Genomic DNA, 17,258 nt, shown 5'->3' on the forward strand with positions numbered 1-17,258 from the left:
AAAAATGAAATATTCAATGAAAGCGCCAGGTACACATATGAAAAGTGCAATGAAATCTCCTAGGAATAAGAATGAAATATCCATTGAAAGCGCCAGGCATCCAAATGAGAAGTGCAATGAGATATCCTGGGGCTAGCAATGAAATATCCAATGAAAGCACCAGGTATATCTATGAAAAGTCCAATGAAATATCCTAGGAACAAGAATGAAATATCCATTGAAACCGCCAGGCATTCAGATGAAAAGCACAATGAAATATCCTGGGGCTAACAATGAAATATCCAATGAAACCGCCAGATATATATATGAAAACTCCAATGAAATGTCCTGGAGCTAATAATGAAATATTCATTGAAAGCGCCAGGTATCCATATGAAAATTGCAATGAAATATCCTGGGGATGAGAATGAAATATATATTGAAAGCGCCAGGTGTCCATATGAAAATTGCAATGAAATATCCTGGGGTTGAGAATGAAATGTATATTGAAAGCACCAGGTATCCATATGAAAATCGCAATGAAATATCCTAGAACAATGAGATATGCGATCTCATTGAACCTCTAGGCATTATACACATCGCCCTCCAGGCATATGTCTGGTTTTTATCATAAAAGTGTATACCACCCATCTCTGTCATTGGTGCAAGCTTCGGTACAGCTTTGAGACTTGAGATGGTAAGACTCTGGAAGAGACTGGCTGTCAACGCCACTAAAACCGTGCTCTGTAACAGATAGAAAGGAATGGTAAGGTGGGTTTTTGAGGTGGTTGGGTTGACAGACTGGATAAGGCGTCCAGGTACGGTAAATGTCCGTTCACGTATCATGTATGTTCTCCAGTCATGTCGTCCATCAGGATCATCAGCCAATGTTGCAGGATGCAACCCCAGGATTTGATACAAAACAGTAACTGTGTCCTCTGGGAGCATTTCGAAGCTCACTTCCTCAACTCGGCAACCATCAACTTGGAGTCCATTGACCTCTCCAAGACAAAGCCAGAACTGGTTCTCGACGCGAATGAGGGTAGAAATTGGGTCCGAGATCACAATTTTCTCCGTATCGTCGACAGGTGAGTGATTTGCATGGGATTCAACTGTTTTTTCGATATCGACGAACCTTGGAATAGCTTGAACATGTTTCAAACGATCCATCGAGCTGGCATGTTGCCGGTACTTGCTAAATTCCTTTAGCGCGCGGGCCTTCGACTTTTCAATACCTTTGACAAGTACTTTTGAATTAAATACCCTTTGACTGGGATTTGTTTCAGTGTTCGTTAAGCAGGCAAGTTCAGTGCCAAGTTCATCTTCAACATCGACACACATATCTACGTCATGCGTGCTTGCACCAGTAATTTCGTCATTAATTTGATCGCCAGAAGTAACATTGGAACTTGGAGCTTCAAGACTCTCGTCAATATCATCATCCGCAAGAGGAATGTCGAAGAGAAGGGTGCCGAATGGAGATAGAATATCGACACCGTCTGAGTTATCAAGTTCATGTAAGTTGTGTTCCAGGCCTTCAAATTCTTGCTCAACGATGCGTCGACCACAATTCCAAGAGGTTTGTAAGGACACGTTGTGGAGCTTGACATTTCCCCGCCAAGATCCAGGTTTGATGTGGTCTGCGCTGTCGGGGATCTCTTTTGATTCACGCGACATGGTGGGTAGTGTGAGTCACCGAGGCGAGCGGTCCCACTGGGGATACTTGGCAAGGATATTCGCAACTTCTGTGGTACCAGAGAGGCGAGAGACAAGCTGCAAAGTATCCAGATTGGCATCATTGCCAACCATCGTCCTGAGAATCCCAAAAAGCTCTTCAAGCCGGTCAGTTCCTAAGAGAATGAGCCAGAATTCTCCATCAGGATCGTCAATTTTTGCTTTGGCGACACAGAAAAGGACGTTCTTGATCATGATCATTAGGTCGATGTAGAGGTTGGTTGGAATAAAGTTCTTTCCAGCCAACCTAAATAGAATTATAGCGAGATGGGCTGCAGCGCTGAGATGCTCGATTTGCTCAGAGAGAGAGAGGTCGACACAAAGATATGGAAAGATTGTATGGTGTAAGAGCTTCCCTAAAATCCATAGGCCCTCTCGCACTTCCAGAAAGCCTCGGCGCGTGTTTGTACAAGAACGAGGAAGTGTCCAAATATCCTTGAGCATATCAAAGGCCAGTTTGATGTCTTGTTGATCATCTGGATTGAATAACGGCCGAATATGTTCAGCGGAGAGTCCAGCTGACCTAAACTGGTCCTTGATAATGTCAGGTGTAATTCGAACACCATTGACTACCACCCCACGTTGTTGGAGGAGAAGATTCCGCCACCTCTTGAAGACATGTTTCCAGTCTTTATCACACGTGAGGTCGTCGTCGCCGACATGGAGATTTAAAAGTTTAAGAGGCTTGAGGATTGAGTAAATTGGGGAAGTCGGTAGCAGTGGGGATTTGAAAGTGAGAAGAATGAAAGCCGATCCTTGTCGTGTTTCACCGTCGGAGGCAATGGACACTAAACGGAGTTTTGTTTTGTCTTGCAGCACGTTGATGCCCTTGAGAACAGTCTGGATAATTTCTGCATGCTCTTCTCCTGATTCCCGTTTGCAGTCTCCTGATATAAGGACAGGACGTGCAGGGTATATTCGATGATCTTTGCACAAAATTCCCAATGCGCCAATGGTCGCCTAAAAATAGATCAGGTCTAAAAACGGAAGTAAATTTGCTTCCGTGGAAACAATTCTCACCTCGCCTGCATGATGAACCTGTCCGTCATCTAGGGCCTGAAACAACTCCTCCATGTCTCCTTCATTGACAAACTCCATTGCGGTGTTATGTGCATGCTCCCTGCATAATCCCAGGAAGTAGTTTGTCTTGGGATCCCAGTGGATTCTCTTCTCAGTGGCAATCTCATCGAATTCCAAGACCGCGTGGATGAATTTGGGGCAATTTTCACCATGGATCACATCGAGTACCCCCTCCAACATCGCCTCAACGTTTTTTGCGACCTGTTCAACTGTGGGCTTTTCATGAGAAGGGATGATTGGTGGGACGGTTGAGCGAGTCCTGAGGTATGAGACACTTGGTGCGTTGTTTGCTCGATGATTAATCTCTGCCACCCGATTCCCACCAAGCTTCCAGAGCAGCAAAGCCTTCATATCTTCCTCCTCCATGAAACTCTTTGGGTTGTAATATCCATCCGCTGCTGCCAAATACGAAACCAACAACCCACGGGCCCCCTTTTTTTGACGAAGGCCAAGGCTGATCAGACGATCAACACGACTTGCCTTCCCACTCGCGATCGCCATCAAGAGGCGCTTTTGGTCAGAGAGTGCAGTCGCTTTTGAAAGGAGCTTCTTGGCTTGGTTCAAACCACAGAGTCGATAAAACTTGACTAGCTGGTTTTTGTGGTGAAGCATCTCCTGGAGGCCGCTAAACCCATGGTATGCAAACCCGGCATTTTCGTGAGTGCCATCCTTCATCCGTCTGAGTATATTTTCTAATGTTTCATTGTTGCCAAGCTCTCGACATGGCTGACAGGCTGCACCTGATCCATCAGATGACCCACGGCAGCTGTGCGTGAAGAGTTTCATCACGCCATCTTTGGGGACAGGGTCCCACGGAAGGACGATGGTATCATGTAGAGCGAAGGGATATGCAGTATATGGTGATTTTCCGTCTGGAAAAATCATGGTGTACCCCTTGCATCGTTCCGCTGACATTTTTGATTGTTTCAGAATGTCCTCGTACTCGAAGCAAAAAGCATCGACATCGATTCTCGCAGCTTCATCTGGTCCATTGGGGTATCCTACGAGCTTCGGAGAATCAAGACTAGTAGGAACATTGTCAGAATCGAAGGGAATCAATGTGGCACCCCCTTGTTCGATGACGGCCAACGGGGGACTAGGACTTTGTGCAACGGTGGGGGGCGGATTATGGATATGGCTTGCGGGCACTCTGCATATGTTTGTGAGTAGTTTGTTCAATGATATTCCACTGGATCTGACCTTTCCTTCAAAGCCGCAACGAGATTTGTTAGTTTTCCTTCAAACAGCCCTCCGCTCACACTGCGTTCCTCCACGAAGTATGTTGCAAAATCAACCAAGCCGTCCAGGCCCCACCTCCCACGACGGATTATCTCATCCATGTTTCCTTCCATTCCCCAGCCCAACGTTGACTTCAAGACGCCGTTCAGGCTTGTCTCCCACAATTCATCAGCCTGCAAGGATGGGTCATCAAATTCCTTCGGGTTTCCTCCAAACACTGCCAGCTTCTCAAACTCGGATGCTTTGGGGACGCTCGCTGGTAAGTTTTTGACCAGATCTCGTAACACCTTGATGAAGCTGTTGGAAATAGGTCTCGAAACGGACTTCGACATTGAGTTGGAGACGAATTTTTCCTGCTCAGGAGTGGTGGAAGCAGCGGCAGGGCTTGCATTGCTCACTGTCCGTGGAACGAGCTTGTAACTGTGGACTGGTGGTGGACCATCGACAGTTGATGGTATGATGGCTGCCTTTGGTCTCAAGAAGCTGAGTATTGTTCCGTCCTTCTTTTTCACATCCCTATCTCGTTTTTGTTGTGCTGTTTTACAGATTTTCGTTCCATGGTGGCGCTTCTCGAGATTAGGCAGCCCGATCGTCCCACAATTTACACGACTACCACAATCTGGGCAGATCGCGAAACCCTCTGCATCAAGGGCAGGTGGCTCCATCTCAATGGTATTGTCAATGTTTGCCATTATACGTAGAATGTGTGAGACATACTGTAGATTCTTGTATACTGTTCACGTCGTCGGTTCACTGTGAAGTAGTCTAGCACTGGTAATGGGGATGTGAGTGTGGCGCATAGAATTTCAATGTAATTTTTGATGACCCAAATATGGTAGGAAATCAATGAATACCTTATATCACTCATTTTTTGGCCTCTATTGGAGCTGTAGTCCTCCCAGTACATTCTGTAGTCATTACATTATGCTACAAGGTACTCAATTTGGTGATTTAAGGCCCTCTGCCTGAGGCGTCCTTTTTTTTTTTCGCAGCCTGCGGCTGGACTAACTAACCGGATCCCGGTACGGGATTCCCGGGCCGGCACCCCCTTGACTTTACCCTCCCCAGGTTATTCCATATGGACTAGATGGAATCCATACTTCCCCCAGATGGAATCCATGGAATGGTTGATGGAGTCCATGGAATGGCTGATGGATTCCATACTTCCCCCAGATGGATTCCATGGAATGGTTGATGGAATCCATCCCTTTTCCAGATGGAATCCATACTTTTGTTGATGGAATCCATGCTTTTTCCAGATGGAATCCATGCTTTTTTAAGATGGAATCCATACTTTTTTAAGATGGAATCCATACTTTTTTTAGATGGATTCCATCAATTTCCAGGGTGGAATCCATGGTAAGCTCCAAGTTATGTAGAAAGTGGGCTGTTTGAAATATTGCCAAGTCAGGAATCACAGTGCTGCACTTATTCATACTGATAACTGCTCAAGAACAATTGAAATATATTGACTAGGACTACATATATATTTTTTACTACATTACATATTGAAGGGAGAGGGAGGGGGGAGTGAGTGGGTGTGGTGGAGAGTGAGGAGGGAGAGAGTGGTGGGAAGTATTGAAGTGAGGGGGACACTGGAGGGATGGGGAGCAAAGGGAGGGGAGCAAATGGAAGGAGAGCAAGGGGAGGGGAGGACTGGGAGCAGGGGGAGCAATGGGGGGATGGGGATGGAGGGGGAGGAAGTAGGGTGGAAGAGGGGGGACTCACCTGGGCTCGTCGTTGCCCATGTCCGTTCACTTTTGTGAGCGGTCGTCTCCATTTGTCAACGGGGGTCCATGGGCACTTGTCGTCCATTTGTCGTCATTGTAATTGGGCGGTGGGCGTTGTCGTTCATGGGCGCATTGTCGTTTTTGGGGCGCTGGGCGGTCATCATCATGGGCGGTCGCTTTCATGGGCAGTCGTCTTCGTGGGCGGTTGTTGACGTTGGTGGGCGGTCGTGCTTGCGTTGTGACGTGGCACTGTCCTTGTCCCCATTGGTGTCGTGCTGTTGTGGTCGTGCCCTGTTGTTGTCATGTCGCGTCGTCAAATTGTTGCCATGTCGCAGACAGCAACATGGCCCCTGGATCTGGTGTGAGTCGGCCATACGGGACGAGAGGGGGTGGGTGCACTGACCTGATCAGCTTGGACAGTGACGATGGCATGCGTCGTCACTGTCTGGATGACGTGGCACATCTGCCATGTTGTCTTCACGTCCTGGGTGCTCGTCAATGGTCGTGGGTGGTCGATGACGACATTGTCCATCGTCGTGTCATTGGCGTCGTTGGCGTGTTGTCGTTGTTGATGTGGGCGGTCGTGGTTTGTCGCGGTGGTGAGGGACAGTGGATGGTTGTCAGATGGTGGTGGTGGGGAAGGAAGGAACGATGTGGCGACGTTTCAGCCACAGCATGTCACACATATGATGCCACGTGCCTTGGTGCGGTATATAGCTACCTTTAGTTTAACATCTAATGAAGCCTGCATGGCTCAGTTGGCTTTAGCGTTGCTATTATTGATGATGTCGAGGGTTCAATTCTATTAGGTGCAAAAATTCTTTTTTACTTCAATATAGTAAGGACACTATAAATACTGTGTTTATATGTATTCTAATGGTATATTGGTCTTCCATGGAATCCATATGGAATCCAATGGAATCCATATGGAATGGTGTTGGAGTCCATATGGAATAAGAAACTGGCTGGGTCCTCAGCCAACATTGATTCTATGGAATCCATATGGAATTCTTCATGGATTCCATGGATTCCATATGGATTCCATACGGAATAACCCGGGGAAGGTAAAGACCTCGAATTTTGAGAGAACTCTGCATTGTTGTAGATCATATCATGTGGACTCAGGTCGATGGCAAAGCCTTAGCGAGGACCGCAAGCTTGGCCTCAACACTGTTCTTTTACTTGCCAACTAGCTAGTCTGTGTCTTTTTCCATATGTCTTTGCTATTTGCTGACCCTCTGGGATAGATTTCTTGAGTATATCCACCCCTGCAACCTCATACATAGTGACATCAAGCCAGATATGTGGAAAGCACGGTACCCAACTCAATGTGTTCGACATTGGTTTCGCCAAGAAGTTCTGTGACCCAAGACCCACCTCCACATTCCGCACAGAGAATACAAGGACTTGACAGGGACTGCTCAGTGCACTGATCAATACCCATTTGGGTGTTGAGCAAGCACATCGTGATGGCCTCGAATCTCTTGCTTATGTTTTAACGTACTTACGCTATGGAGCTCTTCCTTTACAGGGCCTCAAAGCTGCAGAAATATGATTACATCATGGAGAAGATGACCCTTGCTGACCTTCTCTGCCATTGATTCCTGAATGAACTTGGGATATTCTTGTGCTCTTCGCTTCGACGACAAACCTGACTACTCCTACCTTCGCAAACTCTTCTGTGACCTCTTCTTGCGGGAGGGGGTACAAGTACGACTACGTATTTGACTGGAGTGTCCACCAAGGAGCCCAAGGTGACCAGACAGCAGGATTCAGCTCCAACACAGGCAGTGCAGGAAGACGCAAGGTTGTTCAGGAGGATGATGAGCATTGTGCTAGTGATAGAATGTGAGCACCGCATACCGAATTAGTTCGGCACCCTGCTAATGTTTTGTCCATCCAAGTTATGTCCTCACACCAGACAAGCACAGCAGCTGTGTGGGCCAGCAGCATGGCAATTGTGGAAGGGATGCTGAACTTTGGTGAGTGGGCTTGTCGCTTATCTGATCTGCCTGTTTTTAGTATACGCAAAAGATGGAGAGCGACAGGGAAGCGAGCAAACATAAATCGGGCAGGAGTGATGGCCAAGCCATTACTCAGTAAATCCAGTAAATCTCTCAGAAATAAGTCCTTAGGTGCACTTATGCATCATATCTGGACTTTACACCATAGGACTAGAAAACTCTGTTGTTCCTAATGCCTGATAGCACCATGGTGAATTTAATTAGTTTTATAGATCTTTTTGTTCTTGTCCACACATGTTGTTTATTCTATCATAAATTCTGTAGTCGAGCATGACGCGAAGTTTACAGCGCATCACGCGATGTGAAGTTTACGACGCGTAGTTGACACATGAGGCACAAAAGCACGTGATTCAACATTGAGCATTCGAACTTTGCCACCCCTTGTTTTTATCTTTTTCTGCCCAGCATGTGCATGCTGCACGCTGCTTGCCTCGTCTATGTCGCTTTGGTATATCCGAGCGAGCTGCTGCTGCCTTGTACTCGCCTTTCAGCTCCCCCCTCTCCACTTTCCTGAAAGCATGGCAAACAATAGGCACAGTTGAAAACCCAGCTGCTTCTGCTCAACCATACTGCACAACAAGACATAGTAGTCCTCAACACAAGTGCCCCCATCTCCACATTTCCCTCAGCCACCAGTTATGGTGGTATCCTCGACTCCCCCCTGGTCATGCACCACACAGCACTCAAATTACAGGCAGCATTCTCACCTTTCCCCATGCAACCTTTGTTAAGCCTGGCCTTGCCACCAGCCAATACTTTTCACAACATCACACATGCTGCGCATCTTCACACCCATGTCCCCTGCCCATTTTATCTGTACAGTGCCTCTCTCCCATGTTGTCGGGTGCAGACTCACTCAAGGGCACAGATTCTGCATCATACCAATCCACCTCATGCCTCTCCCCCATTTTACCTTAATCTGAGGGCGTAAATAGTGTTTACAGGTCCAGTCCATAGGACCAAAAAATACTGGTGGACCGAACTGAACTGGACCATGGTCCGGTCTTTTTTTCGGTTGCAGTTGCCCAAATTTGGAGGTCTTATCAGTGCCCCCCTAATTCCTGCAGGAATCCGGTCATTCCTGCGGATTCCGGTGGATTCCGGAGGAATGAAATTTAGCAGGGAGGCCTGCTATTTTCATCATTCCGGTGCCTTACCATTCCGGCGGAATTTGGGCATTCCGGAATTGACACCGGAATGATCCGCGGAATGATCCGCGGAATGCACAGGAACGGAATGCAACGGAATCCGGTCCTTTGTTTGTTTGTTTTACCTCTGTTACCAAACAAAGGCAACGTTACCAAACAAAGGCAACGCTACCAAACAAACTCAATACCATTCCCTTCCCCCACCACCAACCATCCTCTTTCCCACCCCCACGACAGCCACGATAAACCGACAACGGCACGCCGACCCACGACGACGACGACGACGACGACTCCAACGGCAACGACCACCCAGCAACGAACGGCAACGACCACCGTCGGTGACGTGGCAGCCAAACGGACAACGACAACACCACCATCCACGAAAACGGACGACGACGACGACACCACCATCCACGAGCACCCACCACCATCCACGAGCGCCCACCACGACAACCACGCAAACGCCGCAACGCCACGTCACAGAACGACGACAACGCGACGAACCCACCACCATCCACGAGCGCCCACGACGACGATGCCACATCACAAGCCGATGACGACGCGACGACGACAACGCGTTGACGACAACGCGACGACGACGACGCGTCGACAACCACGCGACGACGAAAACACGTCGACAACCCCACGACGACGACAACGCGATGACGACAGCACGACGATAACCACGCGACGACCCAGGATGACGACGACGATGGACGACGAGGCCCAGCAGTACCCCCTTCCCCTTCATTAGTCCCCACCACTCTCTCCCCCTCCATCCCCTCCCCAGAGCCTGCCCCACACATTGCCTGTCCCTCCTCCCTTCCTTCCTTTCCTCTGCTGATCACACCCCCACACCACTCTCTGTCCCTTCCTTCCTCCCCCCTTCCTTCCTTCCTCCCCCCTTCCTTCCTTCCTCCCCCCTTCCTTCCTTCCTCCCCCCTTCCTTCCTTCCTCCCCCCTTCCTTCCTTCCTCCCCCCTTCCTTCCTTCCTCCCCCCTTCCTTCCTTCCTCCCTTCCTCCTTCCCCCTTCCTTCCTCCCTCCCTTCCTTCCTCTTTCCCTTCTTCCCTTCCTCCCTCCCTTCCTGCCCCTTAATTTAACTTAGAAAATAGTAAATTAGATGTAGATTTGAGTTTAAATATATAAATTTTAATATATAAATGTTATAAGAAAGTGTTTATACCCTTTAAGTCAGTGTGAAGAAGTGCATATTAGTGTAAATGTATATAGCAAAAAGGAAAGGTGTTGTATTATTGTATTCTGGTCCCATTCCTGTAGATTTCTGCAGATTCCAGTGCCATTCCTGTGGATTCCTGCGGATTCCGGTGCCATTCCTGTGGATTCCGGTGCCATTCCTCCGGATTCCTGTGGATTCCTGTGGATTCCTGCAGGAATGGGTGGGGCACTGTAAAGTACTGCAAATTTGGGGTTGGTCCAGTTGCCGGTTGCCTCATTTCAAAAATCTTTTAAAACCGTTCAAAGACCAGCTTAAATCAGTTGCAACCAGTTAAACGGTCACGTGCGTTACGTAGCCTTGTAACCACATCTATTACCTTTAATTGGGTTTTTAGTTCATCAAAAACGGTTAAGAACTGAGAAAGATATAACTAAATCCATTTTGGCACAAATACTTGTTTGTGCAACTTGTACCAGAATGACTTTAATTCTAACTCACTCAAACTTTCATCATTTTGCTTGATTCAATTTTTGGATATTGACATTTTAAGTATGAAAATATACTCACCATCTATCAATATATGGTATGCATCAAATAATTTACAGTTGCCGCATTACATTTTGCCCGAGTCTTTAGGAGATGTAATTCGGTTTCAGTCATAGCTATGTCAAACCTTCATTAAATTTCTTAAGAATTGGTGGAATGATGGGTATTTATATGTTATACTATGATATATAACCAGTTTATTTTTTAGAGTAATAATAATTGAGATATAAATGGTTTATATTGGTATGACAAATTTTATGCAAAAAGACCAGTCTGAATCAGTTTGAATGTGGTCCATGGACCGCAAAAGACCGGTCCTAGGTGGTCCGGTTCGGTTCCCTCAATATCTGGGTCGGTCCTAGACTGGTTGTGGTCTGTGGTTGCCTGTTTTTGGGGCAAAAAACCGGACTGAACCGGACCTGCGAACACTAGGCATAAACCCTCTACTTATCACCTCTCTTCCTCAACATTGGTGCAAATGTTCCGAATCCTGCGCATGACACCACAATTTCTTTTCCTTACCAGTTTCATTTTGATAACCTATCAGTGTGCCCACTATCAATGAAAAGTGGCACAAGTTAGGGACTGTCAGTGTCATTGCGCCTTCCAGTGTTGTTGGACCGCCACCTGTTCACCATGGGAATTTGGCCGGCTTTGCTTCAGCATTCCCACGTGAAAGGAGCCACATTGGAGGTTTCAGTGCTTTCTTTCTTGCCACCTTGCAGCCATCCAGAAACGATGGGTATTCCTGGAATTTGGGAGGTACATTGGCTCAATTTCTTTTGCTAGATGTACCTCATATCGCTGCATTCAGATTTTGTGTAAAGCAATGCAAACCCGTTCTCTGACCGAACTTGCATTTTCAGAAGGGTTTGACACAAATTGGCATGGCGTACAAACTCTCACTATTGGTGTTGATGTGAGGTATGAGGTTCACTCCCATCATCTATTCATATTTGGGGCTAATCCGATTGTTGTCAGCATCTGGCTAAACCAAATGCAGGCGGTATTCCATGTCCCAGGCATGCATTACCAGGTTGGCGAAAACCGTGTGCTCCACAATCTTTTTTATCATATCGCACGCTTCCGTAAGCTCCCAATTCATCTTGTCTTTGTTTTTGACGGAGAAAGCTGCCCAGCTATGAAACAAGGAATCAATGTTCGCACCAAGGCACACGCACTCACAAATTCATTCCAGGAGCTGATTGAGCAATATGGCTACAGCTCCCATACTGTTCAGTCCATATTTTAGCTGTCTTTTCTCTACTGACTAAGGTACCTAGGCACTGGGAGAGGCAGAGGCAGAGCTAGCGATGCTCAACTCTCAGCAAATTATTGATGGAGTCCTTAGCGACGATGCAGATACGCTCCTTTTCAGAGCAACACATCTCATCCAAAAGTACGTGTTTGCCCTCATAACTTATTCACATACATACTCATCTCAATCTAGCCCCACGTCAAGGGAGATGGCGACATGATTAAAATCTACATGGCTAAATCAATCCAGTTGATGCTTTCCCTCACGGCTGGCGGGATTTTATTGGTAGCATTACTTTGTGGCGGTGACTATGATCCCGTAAGTGACTGAGTCTCTCTCATTCTGCTCTCATTCTGATGTTACCCAGGTTGGGCTGTGGGGCTGTGGTATGATGACAGCATACAGCCTTGCATGTGCTGGTTTTGGTGATGACTTGCTGGATGCTGCGAGAACCTGCATGAAGCCTGAGCTTGATGAGTTTCTTGAGAAGTGGCGCAAACACCTGTGCACGATCTTTCAGTACAACAATGCTGGCCACCTTTCTCGACACCAGGTCGCACTCACAAACCATGTGTCTGATTCATTCCTGAATCCAGAGGTTCTTCTGCTTTATGTCAAACCTCTCACGTCTTGGTCCCCAGGCCAGAAACAACCTGATATGAAAGGTTGGATCCCTCACGAAGTCAATCTCAGTAGGCTTGCCTTGTTCTGTGAACACTCATTCACCTGGGGTACTTCGGAAGGGGTTCTCTCTTGTTTTCAGGAACATGTCTGGCCAGGGATGGCTCTTCATGGGTTAGTTAAGGTTCGTCAAGATATATATGTTTGCACTCTGTTATTTAGTGATTGGGATTAGGAAGCCAACATCAACCCTACCACAGCTCTTGTGGCACACGTCGCTGGAACTATTGCAGAAGGGACATTCAGTCTCTCTTTGATCCTCCGCATTGTCCAACGACAGAAGGGTGGAAGAAAGATGATTCCTGGTTACAGGGTGGAAGTCCAAACAGGTTGTCTGTCCTCGGCAACTCGGTCTGGCCTTTGCGGCCTTTGAACATTCACCAAGAAGAAGTCTATTCCAACGAAGGAAGTTTTATCAGGGAAGATGGTGGTATGGATTCCCTCCTCTGTTCTCGAGTGAGTGCTGCTGGCCCTTGTTGCACGTTTCCAGAAGGTGCAAAAGGCCAAAGCCAGGTCTGTTCCCACATCAACATCAACCTACAAACCGGTGTGTAACTTCTGCATCCCCTACTTCTAAACCTGATCCTTGTAAACCCAGGTACTTGCAAAGCTTCTTCCAGTTTCTGGACAGAGTGCTGCACCTGGCAGCTCAATGGAAAATGCCATCTACATCGATTGACAGAGGGTAGATAGAATACAATAGACATTATGGACTTCTCAATCATATGTATGTTATTTTATCTTATGGACTCTGATACACAACGACCTTGGTGCCCAACTACTGGATGGTTACCCCCACAAGCAGGGAACTCCTCCTTTTTTGGCTCCATGTCCTTGGGGTGAAACAAGGAAGATATTTGTCTTACACAAGTCTAACACAGCCTTCGCGTACTTACCTCCAACTGTTGACTGACAATCCATCATGGTCAAGAACAACACTGCAAGAAAGTCTTCAGTAGACTGGTGGCTACCACTTTTTATGATTAATCAATGGCAATGCCAATGGTCATCTCAAACGAACTGTCACAAAGTTTATGAGAGGCATCTCATTAGGATGTCTTATCTATTTCATTCATATAATTGTCAGAACTTTTCATAAACTATGGGGACGTTTTGAGATATATTTCATAAGTCTTCCTGCTGATTTCATTGTCAATTTCATAACCCTTCCATGGCGACTTGTGAGGAATACCTTGGACATCACGCAACGCAGCCTTACGCATGTATATAGTTGTTTACTTCGTCTGTACATAACGCGGGAACCCTATACTAGGGTTCTCTATCATCTTGCCATTATACTATTATGTCTATCGACTGACCCTTGCATCACGCGAGCCCTTGAGCTTGCCACCTTCATCAACATGTCAAGCCGGCTGAGCATCCTGTCATCTGCTCATTCACATGGAGTAAGCGCTGACACACTGTCAGCCATCCTCGTCCTCTCTCCTCGACTTCACTCATGAGAAGTCTCCGAACACGGTTTCACAGTGGTGGGGGCACCACGGATTTCACCAAAGTGTAGTGAGGTCCGCCAAACGAAGGGAGAGAAGGTCTAAGTCGACAGTCGAGGATGATTGCAACAGGTACAGGGATTAAGGGAAGAGGAATGGGTACACGGGGAGAATCCACGGAAAGGGGGCAGTCGCTGCTTGCGGCAACGTGGCGGACAGTCCATTGACTAGGATATCTCTCAGGAACCCCTTCCATCAAGTTTTCGATTGCTGCTTGTGGCAATGCGGCGAGTCGAAAGCTCTAGGAAGGAGGATTCTGCCCTGAAGGCAGTACTTTACCATCCCCCACATAATCCACATGGACTCCACTGGATTCCACTGGATTCCACTGGACTTCACTACATACTGGCAATATCCACAAATCTGGACTCCACTGGACTCCCAGCACAAATCTGGACTCCACTGGACTCCACTGGACTGCAAGCACAAAACTGGACTGGACTGGACTGCAAATCACAAAACTGGACTGGACTGGACTGCCACAGACCTAAGTTAATCCAGAATTCCTGAACTTAGACTTCAAAACAAAAAATAAAATTGAAGTATATTCATTAATTAAATTTACATAGATTCTATGTTACAGAGGGGGGAGGGAGGGGGAAGGGAAAGGGAAAGGGAGGGGAAAGGGAAAGGGAGGGGGAAGAGAGGAATGAATAGAGGGGGGAGGGAGCAAGGAAGGGGGAAGGAAAGGGAGGGGGGGAGAGAGGAGCAAGGAAAGGGGGAGAGACTGAAGGGGGGAGAGTGTGAAGGGGGGAGGGAGTGGAGGGGAGTGGGAGTGGTAAAGAGAGGAGGTAGTGATGGGGGGGAGAGAGTGGAGGGGAAGGGTGATGCTGCCAGGCCCTCGTCGCCGTTCAGCGCGGGCGCTCATCGTTTTTCGTGGGCGTATCGTTTTGCAGGTGTGGTGGGGGTGGTGTTTTTGTTGGCGCTCGTTCGTTGTCGTCGTCGCATGTCGTTGTCGTGTGTCGTCGTCCCGGCGTGTAGTTGTTGTTGTTGTTGTTGTTGTCGTGTGTCATCGTCCTCGTGTGTTGTCGTCGTTTTTGTGGGCGGGGGTCGTTTTTCATGGGCGGTGGCTGGTTTTTGTGTGACGTGGCAGCAGGCGGTGGTGGGCGGTGGCCGTTTTTCGTGGGCGCTTGTTCATGTATGTCATGTGGTCGGCTTCGCGTGTTGTCGTCATCGTGCTTGCGCGTCGTCGTGCTCGCGTTTTGTCGTCGTCGTCGCGTTCCGTCGTCGTCGCATTTCGTCGTGCTCGCGTGTCGTCGTTGTGCTCACGTGTCGTCGTTGTCGCCATCCTCATGTGTTGGTGTCGTCGTCCTCATGTGCCGTGCATGGGTGGCTGCTGGCGTCGTGCCTGTCGTGGTGAGAACGGAGGAATGGGGTGGTGGGGCATACGTACCCCTTGCCCATGACGTTGCCACGTCATGGGCGTTGTCCCTTGTCCTTGGTCCATCGTTCCGTGCTGGGGGTGTCATTGTCGTTAGCGTGGGCGTCGTGTACGTCGTTAGCATGGGCGTGGGCGTGGGCGTCGTCGGCGGCGTTGAGATGTGAATGGTGGTGGTGGAAGGGAAAGGGATGGTCACAGCAGTGTGACCATCCCACAAACAGGCGACGTGACAATATGGCACGCCCTCAAGTAAGTCACGTGACCTCACCCCGCAGACTGAACAAAATCATGAATCCTTATTGCAGCTATCACTGACCCACACTATATGTAAATTATAACATTTCCATTCATTGATCAATTAGTCTATTTTCGCTTTTTTAGTAGTATTCATATATAATAATAATAATATGCTGGAATGACTGGAATCCACTGGAATCCACTGGACTCCACTGGACTCTGACTGGACTCATAGTCCACTGGACTGGGACTGGACTCAGGAAAGTGGCTGGCAGTCCAGTGGGAGTCCAGTGGACTGGACTGGACTGGACTCCAGTGGACTGGGCATTCTGCCAGCCAATCTGGCCTGGTAAGAGGGCCACTGGAATCCACTGGAATCCACTGGAGTCCACTGGAGTCCATATGGATTACGTGGGGGAGGGTAAAGACCTCCCTGAAGGCATCGAGGAGGCACGGATTACACGAATACACGACCATGACCCTCACGATGACCAGAGCCTCTTGCAGTAGATGAGTCCGGATACGCGGCAACGCGACTGGATTCATTGAATTCATCAGGGACAACCAAGCCACTCAGGAAATAGCGATTGATTCGGTGTCAACGTGCGTTCGCGCTGTTGGCTGGATTGTTAGCTGTAGAATGAATGGCAAGGTGCCGCTCGAGTCAAGGGAATCGAGCTAGTGTTAGCACAGCGAGTAGACCTTTGAACGAGTCGATCTGTATAGAAGTGGCGTCTTTATCGAAGGGCGAGAGGATACGCGATATCGCGACCTACCGTCCGCCGAGACAGTGTCATGGATATATCGATGGGAACAGCACTTGTTGTTCCGGAGTCCCGGACCCTCTAATCCTTATCCCCTAGTCATCTAATTATCGATTGAAGACCACGACCATCGATTGGGTCAATAGTACTAGATTCAGTCTGCTGCCGAACTAAACACTATGCCCGCTCGTATTAAAAGGCATGCGGTTGAAACGGGGCCCACTCATCAATACCCCCAACTTCACTCCGCTTACTCCTTCTACTACCATCATGACTGGTTCTGGGCACAAGAACACCTCAGGACAGCCATCCTCTAGAGCTTCGAGATCGGCGTCCAACCCCCAACCAGCTAGCTCTTCTATGACACAGAAGAGTGCTAAAAGCCCAGTAGTTTCGACCATACCACAATCAGGAAACGATTTCGACAGAACGCTACAGACAGAGAGGTCTTTATTGTCCTCCACTGATTCCTGCCGGAATCCGGCGGAATCCGGGCAATTCCTGGAATTCCGGAGGAATCAAATTTGGCAGAGGGCCCTGCCAAATTGATCAAACCATTCCGGCGGAATTTTGATGGAATTCAAATTCCGCCAGAATGGTTCCAGGAATCACCCGGAAGGAATGATCCCAGAATGAGACGGAACGGAATTCCTGCAAACAACTCCCACTCTCTCAACCACCACCATCATCCACGACGCCAACCCACCTCGCGACACCGCCACGTCACCAACGGCCACCACGACGCACACAACGACGACCCCAACACAA

The 17,258-nt window shown here is 48.1% G+C and overlaps 4 protein-coding genes across 4 annotated transcripts; 2 read left to right on the forward strand and 2 right to left on the reverse strand.

The window, feature by feature from the left end:
- Nucleotides 1-528: 528 nt before the first annotated feature.
- LACBIDRAFT_326063 (uncharacterized protein) lies at nt 529-4,939 on the reverse strand (the record flags this gene model as incomplete). Its single annotated transcript, XM_001879913.1, has 6 exons — nt 529-1,624; nt 1,676-2,673; nt 2,734-3,943; nt 3,994-4,697; nt 4,750-4,765; nt 4,887-4,939. The coding sequence occupies 6 exons, from the start codon at nt 4,937-4,939 to the stop codon at nt 529-531; spliced, it is 4,077 nt and encodes a 1,358-aa protein (XP_001879948.1).
- Nucleotides 4,940-5,786: 847 nt separating this feature from the next.
- Nucleotides 5,787-6,294, reverse strand: LACBIDRAFT_326064 (uncharacterized protein; the record flags this gene model as incomplete). The annotated part of the gene is made up of 2 exons (XM_001879914.1): nt 5,787-6,053; nt 6,166-6,294. The coding sequence occupies 2 exons, from the start codon at nt 6,292-6,294 to the stop codon at nt 5,787-5,789; spliced, it is 396 nt and encodes a 131-aa protein (XP_001879949.1).
- Nucleotides 6,295-11,396: 5,102 nt separating this feature from the next.
- Nucleotides 11,397-12,136, forward strand: LACBIDRAFT_318829 (uncharacterized protein; the record flags this gene model as incomplete). The annotated part of the gene is made up of 6 exons (XM_001879657.1): nt 11,397-11,420; nt 11,473-11,582; nt 11,640-11,746; nt 11,798-11,892; nt 11,942-12,057; nt 12,109-12,136. 6 exons carry the CDS (start codon nt 11,397-11,399, stop codon nt 12,134-12,136), a joined length of 480 nt encoding a protein of 159 aa, XP_001879692.1.
- A 3,286-nt stretch (nt 12,137-15,422) lies between these two features.
- Nucleotides 15,423-16,236, forward strand: LACBIDRAFT_326066 (uncharacterized protein; the record flags this gene model as incomplete). The annotated part of the gene is made up of 4 exons (XM_001879658.1): nt 15,423-15,598; nt 15,711-15,738; nt 15,795-15,816; nt 15,962-16,236. 4 exons carry the CDS (start codon nt 15,423-15,425, stop codon nt 16,234-16,236), a joined length of 501 nt encoding a protein of 166 aa, XP_001879693.1.
- Nucleotides 16,237-17,258: the final 1,022 nt, after the last annotated feature.

The sequence above is a fragment of the Laccaria bicolor genome, genomic scaffold (assembly GCF_000143565.1).
Source record: "Laccaria bicolor S238N-H82 LACBIscaffold_9 genomic scaffold, whole genome shotgun sequence".
NCBI lineage: Eukaryota > Fungi > Basidiomycota > Agaricomycetes > Agaricales > Hydnangiaceae > Laccaria > Laccaria bicolor.